Here is a 14,490-nt window from a genome sequence, read left to right as displayed (position 1 = left end):
CCTCCTCAAATAAGGTAATTAAGGCCACAAATCTGATCTGATTTATCTGCAGAGACCTAACCTTGAGGCTGTACCAAGGTTTATGGAGGTGAAATCTTTGTCCATCCTTGTCCTTATTCTCTTTCAGTTTAAAATCCAACCATTAGCACCAGCCAAACTAGACACATTTAACTACTCGTCCTATTTTGCCACAGGCATGTTGTATAAGATGTGAATACTGACATATCAACATCAAGCTTGAGTTCTGTGATCCATGCCACAGAGCTTTTTTAGTAAATTTAAAAGAATGCAGTCCACCATTACCACTTTAAAATGGAGTCAATAGGTCTTTAGCACAGAGAAGCCCTCTCTTTGCAGGATGATGAGCATCACACAATGTCCCATCATCTATTGCTTAATGCAAAATTGAACCATTGCATAAGCAGCTTGAAGAAACTCATAAATCTCTGAAGACATTGTTAAAATAGTAATAAGCCAGAAAATGGATGACCCACCACTGTTTTTTTCACCACAGAGAGAAAATTAATCTTGTGACATGTTGTGGACACATTATGCAAGTGTACAGAACACAAAGGGATTTTTAATGAAAAGCAAAACAAACAAATAAACAGATTGGGAAAAGGACACCTGAAGTAGTGCCAGTAGAATAACAGCCAGAATAAACAAACATAAACACCAGAGTACCAACCTTAGCTGCTTAGTCAACTGTGGTGCTCAAATGCAAAGCACTACAGATGGGCACCTGTGGGACTTAAATAGGAAGGTGAGATGAGGAACAGGTGCAGGGAAACATTCAATAAACCAGTGAATGTGAACAGATATTTGTGAAGTGTGATTGGTGGATCTGTGACTGGTTGACAAGCAAGGTATGACAGTAACCCCAACAGAAGGACCTACCAAAGACCGGATCCTAGGTTGACCTGGTCAACCAAGGTGCAGGCCAGGATGGATGCATGCAGCAATTAACTCAGGAGCAATCAACTCAGGAGCTAGGATTTGGCTGGCTGGCACCCAGCTTCTTTCCTCAGGCCCATAACTTTCCCAGTCCACCAGATACTACCGACCCCCTTGGTGTCTCCTGGAGTCAAGAAGCACGTTCACTGTATATACCGGGGATCAACCAAGGTGTAGGATGGGATGGTGAGTTGGCTTCATCCAATGCCTGCTGTGACTGGCTTCAGGAAGGACACACGAAAGGCAGAGGACTCCCGGCTACCCACAGGCAGGTTGACCCAATACGTGACCTCATTTATGCGTTCACGGTTGGTGTAGGGGCCATCACACCTGAGGTTGATCTTCCCGCCGGGTTCCATTCATCTGCCAGCTTTTCTCTTAATCACCTTAATGGCCTGGTGGATGTGATGGTGCATCTCCTCCCAGACTTTCTCACTCTCCTGCAACCAGGACTGCACTGAGGAACACTGGAGGTGGGTGAGATGCATTTGAACAGGGTGAGCCTGGTGGAGACATGCCTGCTGGAGTTCTGAGCATAATGCCCCCATGGCAAGTATGCACAACAGATGTCTAGGTGATCTTGACAAAAAGCTGGAGGAATTTGCTGAGCTCTTGGTTTACCCTCTTGACTTGGCCATTTGCCTGAGGATGATACCCAGACATTAGGAACACTGTCACTCTGAGTTTGTCCAGGAACTGCCTCCAGACCCGTGATGTAACCAGTAGTGGGTGGTGAGCAGTTGTCCAGTGTGTGTAGCAGATGTCCAGTCCCTAGAGAGATGTGGCATAGTACGCTAGTTGCGTTAATGAGGTAGCCGAGATGGCTAATCTCCGGCAGATGGAACTCACACTTACAGTATAGACTATTTTGCAGGAGTGTGCAGAGGACCTGGTGTACATCACAGACATGTTGGTCCAGGGTCGGTGAGTAGATCAAGATATCATTGAGGTAAACGGTCTCTGTTTGACCCATATATTCCTGCTTGAGGGGCTGGTAAGCAAAATATAACTCACATTGAACCAAAAAACCCTGACAACCTCAAGAGTAACAATGTGGTAAGTTGGCTGAGGCCACGAGCCCAGCTAACCAGCCTGTCTTATTTCCAGTCCTTGGTTGGTGAACATCTGCTGTTGCAGATTATAGTGCCCTGGAGGCTAACAGCCTCCACTAAGCATGCCTTACTCACAGCGCTTCACATTCTGTGACATTTTGTAGATAGAGCAAGACACAAGTCCCTTAGACAGCAATGGTACTGGTCGTCTGCTGTTAAATTAACACCATCTTAAGATATTAAATTAACACCAACATGAATTGTTTCTACAATAACTTGTTTAGGAACATTTTTTATTAATACTTTTGGGACATCTTTGAGCAAAGGTGTTTTTATTCAAATGAATTATGATCAGTAATTCCCTTTTACTTTAGCAATTATTATAGAATAAACCTAACATTAATTGACAAGTAATAGGATGTAATAGGTCCCTTCATGTTTAACTATCTGATTTACTGGCCTACTGACCACCAGTTCCTCTCCTGTTCTCTACCATCTCTTAGTCCCACCTGCAGCTCATTCATACTCCTCATTCCTCGAAATCAAGGCATTAGAAACTCACCATGAAAGATTTTGCCATAATTGCAAAATCTTTCTGTGAGTTTCTGATACCTTGTTCATATGGGCTGCTTTCTGGTGATAACACATGTAGCATCATTTTCCTATTGGTCTCTAAGTAGTCAGTTGCTAGCTTTCCCCAGTTTGACTTTTTTATGCCTGAATCAGTGTTTTTTTTAAAGTTTAAAAAAGAGGCCTTAAAAGCATGGTATCTTGAGCTCAGGCAAATTCTGTAGGAAATTACATTTTGTGATAAGTCCTAAGAAAATGTATGGGAGCTAAACCTGGCTTTAGCCTAAGCCCTAACCCTGACCCTAAACTTAACTATGTGTAACTCTTCATACGAGTTGGCTCATGTAAATTTTTATGAACTTTCTCTGATTAAACAATGTGCCTTTATGATATATGAAGTATAATCTACTGTACTGGCTAGGATATATTCTATGAGTAAATAACAAAGAATTTTAGTAAGTTGCTCTGGATAAGAGAGTATGCTAAATGCCAAAAATGTAAATGTAAAACGTAATCACTTATGTTCATGACATTTAAATAATTAACTCTGCATGAACTTGTAACCTTTTATGATCTCCTTCTCTGCTGAGAGCCATCTACTGTGGAAGAGGGAAAAGGTGTTTCAAACCACAAAGCACTTAGCTTTAGATTAAACTAAACATTTTTGAGTTGATTTTCTCAACTGAACATTCTTTCAGTATTAGTCTTTAAAAAGTAAAAATTTTAACGCATTGTCAATACCAGGAATCTTTAAAAAATCACTGGCACATAAAAATATAGATGGTAGATGATACATCCTTCCATGCATTCTTTGATGAGTTCTCTTTAGGACAATTCATGGAAAAGGATATCCTGTCCATATATAGTCTTCAGACTGGGTTAGTGTAACACTGAGTGGTTAGTAGACGGACACATATGCTGAGAAGAGTGAGATTTAGTAACGACAAATCCAGAGTCCTAATCACTATAACAGTCCAGGGTCATAGAGCTAATGCGGACCGGTAATACAGGATAAACAAAAAAGAAACAAAACACACAATGGCAAAAATGGGTAGCAGGCTATAACAAAGACACAAGCAACGATAAGAACTAACAGTAGCGATAACACACTGTGTGTTATTCCAAACAAACAGGCATAGAATAGCACACAGAGGCTAAGAATCACATTGACCATCAAACAAATAGAGAACAAGACAGAGTTTAAATACAAGTACCAATGGGGTTAACAAGACATAGGTGCTACAAATGATGGGCAGAGATAAGCAAAACACTGAAGCAAAACAAATACACAAGACAGGGTAACCAAGACAATGAAGATGCTTGGAGGGGCAAAACGTCAGTTAGTGTTGCAATGTTCTAGCCCAAACACAATGTTTTTTTTATTAACCTGTCAGATATAGGGATTGTTTTAATGAAAATAACAAAAGTAGAATTAAACTGATGCACTCAGATTATATAGAGGATAGGCAGGGAGGGTAAGTCATTGATGAGGATTAAATAATAATGATGGTAAACTTCTGACTGTTAATTTGAGCATAAGACATGTTTAAAGAGCATTTTGGAGGGTTTTGTTGCTTAAAATAAAAAATAACCATAGCATGCTGTGAATGTGCTTGAAAGAGTAAGGTTGTAGTAAGTAGAATATTAGGTTACAAAACATATTCTGTTATGTTAGTTGCTTGTGGCAATGTGTGTTCTTATATTCTGGTTTCAAAGGTAACTTGATTTCTATGCTCTGTAGTCCTACACTGTTGAAAAAAAAATAGGTGCCAGGTAATAACCCAACATGTGACCACTAGTAATCCAGGAATATGGAATGGACTAAGTAACATGAAGCTCTATAACCAGTGCAGCCAAATAAGAACCTACAGAGGCTTATGTAACTTGTCAACTGTTATTCATAATAGGAAAAGCAAATTACTTACTGGTATGAAAAAAAATTATATTTTTATTAACAATTTTATTAATTGACCTTTAAAAGATCTTCTGGTGAAAAAATTATTTATGTAACTTAGGTTTTTGGGGGTTTTTTTAATTTATGTTTGACTTAGATGCCATCATTATAAGTTGATAGCACAATTTTATATTAAATTCTCCAGGCCAAGTGGTCCCATAGCCACTGTTATAGCCACCATAGCTTCTTCTACATTTATATTATTTAGCAGACCCTTTTATCCAAAGCAACTTACAATTGTGTAAGTAGTACAAATCAACCAAGTGACAGTTAAGGACCATGTTCAGGGGCCCAACACTGGTAGCTTGGCAATGGTGGGGCTTGAACCAGCAACCTTCTGACTACTAGTTCAGTACCTTAACTACTAATTTGTTCTTTTGCAGTACTTTAAAATATTTATTTCCCGTAAGATTATTTTAGCATGCAGAACACTACACAATATTATTCTTATTCATCTTCTAATACTGAATTGCACAAATATAGATTTATCCATAAACCATGAAAGAAATTATTTTCAGTGAGACCTAACCAACAAATGTCAGTTTCTTCCAAGTAGTTTCTTGTTTTTAAAGATGGTGTGGGGTTTGTTTGAAGGCAATATTAAAGAATGGTGGTTTCATTTTCACTGTCATACCCCATCCTGAGGAGATGTCATACAGAGTTCTACCTTTACTCTGAGATGCAGGGAAAGAAACAGAATTAAAAATCCTTTTGGAGACCTTCTTAGCAAAAATCTGACTGGAGGCCCAAACACTAATCACCAGTGCTAAGCTAAAAATCAACTAATTAATTTTAATTTTCATTGCTAAAGATGAATTTGTTCTCTTCAATATGTACTGTAAAAGTGAACGTCTGTAAGACCCTTCAAATTGCACATACTCTTTAGAGCCAGTAAACTGAATTGTATAAAAGTAATAAAACATGTTATAAAAGTAAAATAAATTTTAATCAAGCCTGCAACTAACTCACACTAAAAACATTAACAAATTGAACTGCCTGTCAAAGAAATGCAAGTAACTTGCTGAAATAATTTAAAGCAGAAATTAAATTTAAAAACTAGACAAAATAGGTAAATTAATCATTCAAGGGTTGGCATTTGGTCATATATGCCATATATGCTTTATATACATATATTTATATATATATTTCATATATACATTTCACCATATATCCTTCCATCATCCGAATACAAAAGTAATTTTAAACATGTTTAAAACAGGTATATCATTCAAAAATGTAACCTACATAATACCAAGAAGATGTATTTATTGCACAATAAATACATAAAAAGTATTAAGCATCAAGTGAATGGCATTTTGTAGTGAGAGGATTTAACTTTCTATTAAAATTACTCTCATTTGTATTTGCTCTTGGAAATTAGATCAGTCATTGTGAAATGTCACACATGATCAAAACCAAGAATAAAAGAATGAAGTTTAAACCTGTGGGAGTATACCTAAGAAACACATGGCAGAATGACCTCGCTGCCATCTACTGGTGGATCAGATCATCACTGGGTCATGACAATAATGCCTGGTTGGGGCCTTAAAGGCAAAATCCAACTGCGTTTGCTTCCAGTTCATCCCTATAAATCTCTTCCATAAATATGGTCCAAATCGCCACATAAACAGTGACAAGAATCATAATTTCTCAGCTGCATGTCATGTAAACATGACCTGTTTGACTTGAGTAATTGTAGTGGGAATATGTACATGACATGATCTAGAAATAAGGTCAGTATTAGGGACTCTTGTACATATGGTTAGACCTCATACAGATGTCTGCAAAATACATGCTCCCATTGAAAGCCAAGTAAACATCCTTCAGTCTAATGCTCCCCAGTAATATTTTTGATTTTTCTTTTAAAGCCATTATATTCATAAATTCCTCTTGTAAAATTGTATGAAAAATGTGTTACTAATTGTTACTAATGCTCAAATTTAATGTCATGTTATTTTTTAAGTTGTTGAGTTCCAGTTCCAAGTGTTTGATTCTCTCATCTTTATCTCTGAGCTCCTTCTGTAGTTGTTTAAGTTCATCTTGCTGCCTATAGAACATCCTCAGGAACTAACACACACACACACACACACACACACACACACACACACACACAAACAAACAAACAAACAAATAAATAAATAAATCACCCAATTAAAGTTCATCTTCCACATCAATATATAGCATAAACTATGCATATTCATATTCAGACACAAATCACATGTACACACCTCATTGTCTGACTTGGGAGAGACATTCTCCAGCAGGTCAAATCCTTTCATCGTCTTTGCCAATGCTTTCTTCTCTCTCTTAGCAGCTTTAGGACCAGCTGGTTTCGGCTGCTTATATTTCTCCTTAAGGGATACTAGGACTGGTCCTAGGCACACATACATGGTCTCACATAAGAGGCACTCTGATATAAAACTCATGTGGAATGGAAGGGCTGCTACCTCGGTCTATCCCACTGAGCCACTCTTCAGTAGTGAGTGCTGGCTCTGCACCAGAAGTCATTGGATAGATGTCCTCCTGGAATATCTCTGCCTACAATAGAAAATGAAGGCCATTTGTGAAGGTGACATTGTTAATTAATTTGTTTATTTTACTCTCCTAATTCACATCAGTGGAAGCACCTATATGTTAATGAAAGCAGAGGAACCTAACTTGTAACAGAACTCAGGACACATCTGGTGGAAACTCACTCACTTTGCGTGGCACGATCATTGAAATGGGTTCCACTAGACCTTTTAGAGTAATCAGTTTGTAGAAACGGAACACTTCACACTCTCCCACATCCAGACCCCGCTTTGGCATCACACCTGTTAAAGCCAATGGACAATATTATACTCTGACAAAATATACCTTTTAATTTTATATTTATATTTTAATGTGCAATACAGGAGACCTCTACATTGTACCTTACCAACCTTTTTTTTTTTTTTTCGTGGATAACTTAATAAATTGCAGCCCAAATTTACTCCACTCAGATTTATGAAGCTATTATCATCATGTTGCAAATCATTGACTTTAAAGGGAATGTAAATGCATAGCTACTTTATTTATACAGATATTTCCATTGATATATTGTATTACACCTACCGAGTCCTTTCTGGGGAGCAGAGGAACTAAACTCCATTAGATATTGCAGGTGAGGCTTCTCTGGACTCACCTCATAGTATCTGATATTTCCATCTCCCTGTGGATCACAGATGAACACCACAATTTAACACCACACAGTTGACCACATTTAGCTTTATCTCAATCTATAAACAACTAAAATTAAAATAATCTAAAAACAGAAATATGATAATAACATGAATAAGTTCTTCATTTCTCCTACAGTGCTATACAGTAGACAGATAGTAACTTGCCTTGCCTGCGAGGTAAAGCATGTGTGTGTCTGCATCATAAAAAGGGAAGAGAAGTCCAGAGAGGCCATCTATCTCTTCCTCAATGATTGGCACAGACAAGTCCTCCTGTGGCACACAAATGCATACCCAATTACATAGGCGATTCGCCTATGGATCATAGGTGAACTATTTTGTAATAATGTGCTGTGTTGACCTGCTTTAAGCTCACCTGATCCCACACTGCTACTTGTCTAGTATTCCATCGTGAGAGTCCTGTTGTAAGCACATGTTTCATGTTGCCCAGAAACACCACCCTGCTCACTCGGTGGCTCTTACTGTATGCTTCCTGTATACAGTGCATGTAAAGAACAAATATTTCAACTTAAATCCACACAGCTATTTAGTATTCAGAGTTATTAATAGCAGTCAGTCTGGCATGTTTTCAATACAATGAAAACTCTGTACTGTTTTGATGAGAGAAATATTCAAGTTTCTTCTGATAGCCCTAGAGAGAGAGAGAGAAAGAGAAGAGTGTGTGTGTGTGTGTGTGTGTGTGTGTGTGTGTGTGTGTGTGCGCATGCACATGTAATATGTACTCCCTTGCCAAGACACTTGCCATGAAGAGAAAAGAAGGGCTGCAGGTAAGTTTGTATAAATGTGTTTTATTTGACGTTATTTTAGTTTAGTTTGCTTTAGTTTTAATACATTGGTTTTAGCTTTAATTTAGAATAATGTTCTCAAATTAGCTATTTAGTTCATAACACATCATCTACTATAGTAAGATATAGGGAGTATATAGCAGAACTAAAGCACCAATTAATACAACATCTTTATACGAAAGTTGCTGTAATACATGCAATGAGATCATTGTGTGATATCATGTGTGATAAAGAATGAGTAACAGGCAGATGCTATATGGGGGCTTTTTTTGGATATGGTTGTGTATCATTCCTCAGAGATTAAGGTACCCTACCTGTAGCACCCTTCCTGAGCGTGCTTCTATAATTCGTAGCTTTTTGTCTTTGCAGCTGGTGGCCAGCAGGCTTCCATCTCTACTGAAGGACATGCAGAGGACCACATCTGAGTGGCTGTCAATCATCTTCACAGCCTCGCCCTTCTCCAAGTTCCATAACAGAATCTTTCAAAGAGTGGAACAGTGGGTGTCAGAGGAAGTCAAATGGAATAGATGTGGGAGGAAAACCATGGAAAACCAATCATGAAATAATGCCTTATGTGGTGGCATAAGTTGCTACACTGCAACACACATGCTATAAAAATTGCATGCTATAATATAGTCAACTGACATAGTTGATGATACTATTATGATAAAGTATTTTATAAATGAGTCTGTAAATGAAGCCATACTGATAGATACACTAAGATGCCATTTTTACTGCACATACCATTTCCTCCAAGCTGTAATACTAAGAATAATGGGTTCCAATTTTAATTTTGCAATAACTGGATATTCGTATATGAGCGCTAGATGTTATATTATATGTGATAAGTTGTAATTAGTATGTTTTTATCCAAATAAATGACTAAGTTCCAGCTTGGCTATGTGTTATATTATCAACACCTGTACTACTGACACAAAATTTGGTCACATTTGGCACATTTGGGCACTTTGGTCACATTATGGGGTGATTAAATTATTATAATTTCTAGAGCATACATCCCTAATTACTTATTAACAGAGATAGAAAAAAAAGCACTGTGAATGGCGATGCAGAGGAAAAGAAGAGATAATGAGGTTTTTTGAGTTTGTGATTGCCATGGTTACCTTTCCATCATATCCAGCACTGTAGAGTATTCCACTACAAGTGGGGTGCCATTCTATAAGTCCCACCCTCCTGCTGTGACCAATCAGGACCATCTGAGCCTCTGTCATATTGCGTCTCAAGCCACCATCAGGAATCTCCCAGATTCTCACCTGATGTCACCATTATGATCATGGTCATCCCCAAGCATACTGCTATACGTTTATTAAGTTATATAAATAATGTCAATAATATAAATAATAGTACCTCTCATTCAAGTCATTGTCATGACCTCAATGTGTTATTAAATAATCATGATCATTGTAATTAACATCATCATGTATTTTCTTCATGCCCAAAATAATGTAATGTGCATAACTCACAGAGCAGTCCTCTGAGCAGGAAGCAATGATATTGTCCCTGAATGGACACCATTTAATGTCCAGAACGTTGCCCTGGTGGCCACATATCTTTGGGTGATGTGGATCTACTCGACCTACCTAAGAGAGTAAAATAAATGGTCTTGCATGGCTTTTATTTCAACAGCATATAACTATGATTTAGAGCCAGATATTCAATTATGAAATGTGCTGTAATGTCTCCCTTTGTCCACGAGGTGGTGGTGTTAATATTGAGTGACCCAAATGAAAGGGTCCTAGAAAGTTGTAAGCCAACATCATTAGCCTGTTTTCAAAAGGCAAAATATGTACATGCAGACTTCAAACAAGAAGAACATTTTGGTAATTCAGTTTGTCACAGTGTGGCATCAGTATGTGGACTGCTAAGCAAATGAATCTAACTTACCTCAAACAAGCCTTTCCCATTATGTATTCAGCCACATCAAATAAATTTTAGGCAGAGTTTTAATTACTTCTGGCCTAATAGCAGTTCCATAAAATATATGACCAAACACAGGTAAGCAATACAAGCAGTCAGATTTCACATTCCAAACTGTATGTGCACAGGATGCAGTTATTCCTGGCATTCATTGCCATCTGAATAACAGAGGTTTACACAGATACATGTTAATGCCATGTACAAATGGGGATCTGGGTGATCTGGATTTTATTAGAGATATTCTGGCTAGAAGATAATCATAATCTGTATCCAGTTACTCTGCTGTATGCCGCTACTATTGTTGAGTTCATTACCTTTAAAAAATAAAAGCTGCACTGTGAGCATTTTGAAAATTGAGGACTCTTGAGTATCCTGACTATTAACTACTGATTAAACTGACACAGCTTCTTTTTGTGTACAACACTAGTCTGCATCCAATGAGAGGTAGAGTCAAACTGATTGGATGAGAGTCACATGGCTGACTCTGTACCAGTCTCATAGATCTCCATTCTTCACTCAGCCGCCAAGTCACAAGACTGATTCAACACAACAGCATTGAGCACGTCCATTTACATTTGGTCAAGCATCACTTTCAGTCATGTTGCCAATTATTCAGCCAGTCAGTGAGGCTTTACTGTCAACAAATGTATACAAACAAACACAATAGGCTATTCAATACTCTAAGCAAAAATGTATGCAACCAGTTGGCTGAGCATGATGTGATTCATTTCTGTTGAAAGACTGTCATTAGTAAGCTGAATGCTTTAATTAGTCAGACACCGTCATTGGTCGGTCCAAAGGTTAATCTACTCAGATCTTTTAATTTGCCATATTGTTTAATGTCAGGAGAATAGACAGGCAAACACACACATATATAGAAAGCTAATTAGATAGATTCTGTTTTACCTTGTAAATCGGTATAACCAGGAAAGATCCTCCTCCTGAGCTCTCTGTGACAACTGCAAGGAATTTGGGGTTGACAGCACAGAAGTGGTTGTCATGGACATTCCTGGTAATAGGAATACCTTCATAGCACGCCTCTCGCTGGCCGACTTTGCCATACACATTCCGGAATTTTGAACTTCTGTATGTTGATCGCCATGACATCTAGGATAAAACACAGTGACTTTCTGAAAAATAAATAAATCGATAAAACGTGCTTTATTTTCACCACCAGACAGAACAATGGCCAACTTTCCAAAGACATATTAAGTCTTAGGCTTAGAACTGTTATTTTATTGGGGCTATGACAAAAGCCCTACTTAAAGCTAATATTTCTCTCACTACAGCTTGTACATCAATACTTTCTTTATTTGAAGATCTGTGTAGACCATTTGGCAGAAGTTTAATATTCCTGCTCCATACTGCATTCAGACAGAACAGCATATTCAGCTGTGTACATTAAATATTCATTAAACGCATTTTATAGCAACATACTTGTAGCGCTGATATTTTTGTGAAAGTAGATACAGAGCATGCAGAAATATTTAGCCCATAGCACTGCTTTTTCATATTCGTTTCGAGATTGTAATAAAAGCATTGGCTCCTCAGCAAAAATCCAAAGCTTTATTTTGGAATGCAGAGCACCATGTCCTGCAGGAAGTGACACAGAGAGAACAATGTGACCTATTTTTCTATTCTGTGATGAACGCATTGGGAGCACTCAGAAGATGCATATGTAAATTATGTGGTTTCTTTAGTCTAAGCTATGTTTTGTTTCAGAATCCCCTGGGTCATTAGGTCAGAGTAAAGGCAATGAATACAGTTCTGCCACAGTTTCTTATAAGCCTTAGAAATAAAGCATTAGTAATGTTACATTTTGAATGTTATAGATAGATAGATAGATAGATAGATAGATAGATAGATAGATAGATAGATAGATAGATAGATAGACAGACAGACAGACAGACAGACAGACAGACAGATCGATCGATCGATAGATAGATAGATAGATAGATAGATAGATAGATAGATAGATAGATAGATAGATAGATAGATAGATAGATAGATAGATAGATTATTGTGCATTTTTATTATATCTATGCAATCAAACACACACAAAAGTCCCAGTTCCTCATTTAAACCAAATGGATCACTAGTGCATTCTACAATGCACTGTTACTGTAAGGCTATTGTTTCTGGCCTTTTCCTGGTTGGACTTCAAGTGTTTCCTCTTCTTTGTCGTTGTCAACTCCCAGATACACAAGGTTTCTAAGCCACCAGGGAATCAAGCATAATGGGAAACCATACATTCCATTTGGTCTACCCCAGATAAAACAGAAAACGGTATATATATATATATATATATATATATATATATATATATATATATATATATATATATATACATACATAATGCAGTGCATCAAATACTTTATAATGAGAATCGCATTAGATAATAATTGGAGGCCGTTTATATTACTTATTAGCTGTGTTATCTCATTAACACCTGATTACAATGCTTCCAAGCAATCAGTTACAAATCAGTTGCTATCAGTTGCATGTATAACTCTCTAATGTTCTACCTGGCAAATCTACAGTGAATGAACTCAATTTTCAATAATATTATTAGTTGCAAGCAGCAACCCCATTTTTGCCTTATAACAACTTACCTTTCCTACTGGCATGAAGATGATGCTCAATAGCGCTGTAAGAACACCACTTGATCCTCAAGTTAAGGGATGGCTGATCCTGTGCATCTGTACAGGGAGTGTCTGGCTGTTATCGCGAATGATGTTGTGGCCTGTTGTGATATGTAGCACTCACACACATGGTAGAACCTACAAGAGCTCCACCCTCCAGAGACCTAACCCTCTTCCTCTGTCTCTCTTACACATGCAAACACGCATATGCTCAGCTCACGAGAATATGACTTTGAAGGTATTGTTTTTGTCAGTCTTCCTGAGAGTTCATTAATGCTGGATATCTTCTTATTCTACATGATGTGCCTTTTAAATAAAGTGCCTTTTTTTTCTGGAGAAGTTTAACTTACACACTATTTCTTAACAAGGAGTGGTAGTAACACAATGTAGAAACTCAAACAAATTTTTCATAAAAATGTCTATTTAGTACATATCTTTCAACTGAGCCTAATCTAATTATCAATTGCACTTGGTGCTGAATATTGTCTGTGCAAAAAGTTCTGACTGAATTGCACAAGAAATACTCACTGAGGATCACTGATTCCTGGCACTTTGTAGCTCTTACACTGCCCTCATGTGGTTGTGAGAATTAACGCAAAGCTCTGAGAATGAACTTTTGAAACTCTGAGAACAAAAGGCATAAATGCTTACTGAATAAACGACATCTAGTCAAGCCTTCACTGCACATTATTTTTCACACAAGTGTCAACAGGACAACATCAGAAAGACTTGGAAATCTTTAAAGTAAGGAAAGAAATTGAGTTTTCTTCTGGGTTTTACTGCTGAGAAATGTGTCTCATTTCCTAGAGGCCAACTAGCTTGCAAGCTATGGCCAAAAGAATGTGAACACCTGCCCATCACACTTATATGAGCTTTTTGAGCATTCCATTCCAAACCCATGAGCATGAATAAGGACTTAGAGCCCCATGAAGTTACAACAGCTTTCCACTATATTTTGGAGTGTATCTGTAGGTATTTCTGCCCACTCAGTCTAAAGAGCTTTTGTGAAGACAAGCACTGATGTTGGGCTTTTGTGAAGTCAGACACACGAAGACCTGGCTTCCAATCAACATTCCATTTTATCTTAAAAGTGTTCTGTGGCGTGGAAGTCAGTGAAACAGTGAAGACCATTAGCCCTTCTCCACCAAACTTTTCTTTTGGCACTGTGCATTATGGTAGGTAATGTTCTCCTGGCATCTGGCAAACCCGTTCATCAAACTGCCAGATAGTTAAACGAAATTAATCACTTCAGAGAACAGTTCCATTACTCCACAGTCTAGTAGTGGCATGATTTACAATGCTTGGCACTGAGCAGTAATTTTAGGCATGTGTGCAGCTGCTCAGTCATGGAAACCCATTTCATGAAGCTCCCGACAC

At 37.8% G+C, this 14,490-nt stretch overlaps 1 protein-coding gene across 4 annotated transcripts; it reads right to left on the bottom strand.

Moving 5' to 3' along the window:
• Window positions 1-5,779: 5,779 nt before the first annotated feature.
• Window positions 5,780-13,236, bottom strand: coro2bb (coronin, actin binding protein, 2Bb). Of its 4 annotated transcripts, none has more exons than XM_081712252.1 (13): window positions 13,084-13,234; window positions 11,909-12,682; window positions 11,378-11,578; window positions 10,018-10,134; window positions 9,658-9,807; window positions 8,848-9,012; window positions 8,104-8,220; window positions 7,892-8,000; window positions 7,624-7,716; window positions 7,231-7,343; window positions 6,978-7,068; window positions 6,759-6,904; window positions 5,780-6,597 (listed from the first exon to the last, which is right to left on the bottom strand). In XM_081712252.1, exons 2-13 carry the CDS (start codon window positions 11,981-11,983, stop codon window positions 6,448-6,450), a joined length of 1,527 nt encoding a protein of 508 aa, XP_081568378.1. In that variant the 5' UTR covers window positions 11,984-12,682; window positions 13,084-13,234; the 3' UTR covers window positions 5,780-6,447. The 4 variants fall into 4 exon arrangements, with proteins under 4 accessions (XP_081568378.1, XP_081568379.1, XP_081568380.1 ...); XM_081712253.1 differs by having other exon boundaries at window positions 11,909-12,064; XM_081712254.1 differs by lacking the exon at window positions 11,909-12,682 and having other exon boundaries at window positions 13,084-13,236.
• Between the last annotated feature and the right edge of the window lie 1,254 nt (window positions 13,237-14,490).

The sequence above is a fragment of the Electrophorus electricus genome, chromosome 4 (genome assembly GCF_041902795.1).
Source record: "Electrophorus electricus isolate QZ-2024a chromosome 4, ASM4190279v1, whole genome shotgun sequence".
Classification (NCBI taxonomy): Eukaryota; Metazoa; Chordata; class Actinopteri; order Gymnotiformes; family Gymnotidae; genus Electrophorus; species Electrophorus electricus.
This window is presented reverse-complemented; position numbering and strand designations above follow the sequence as displayed.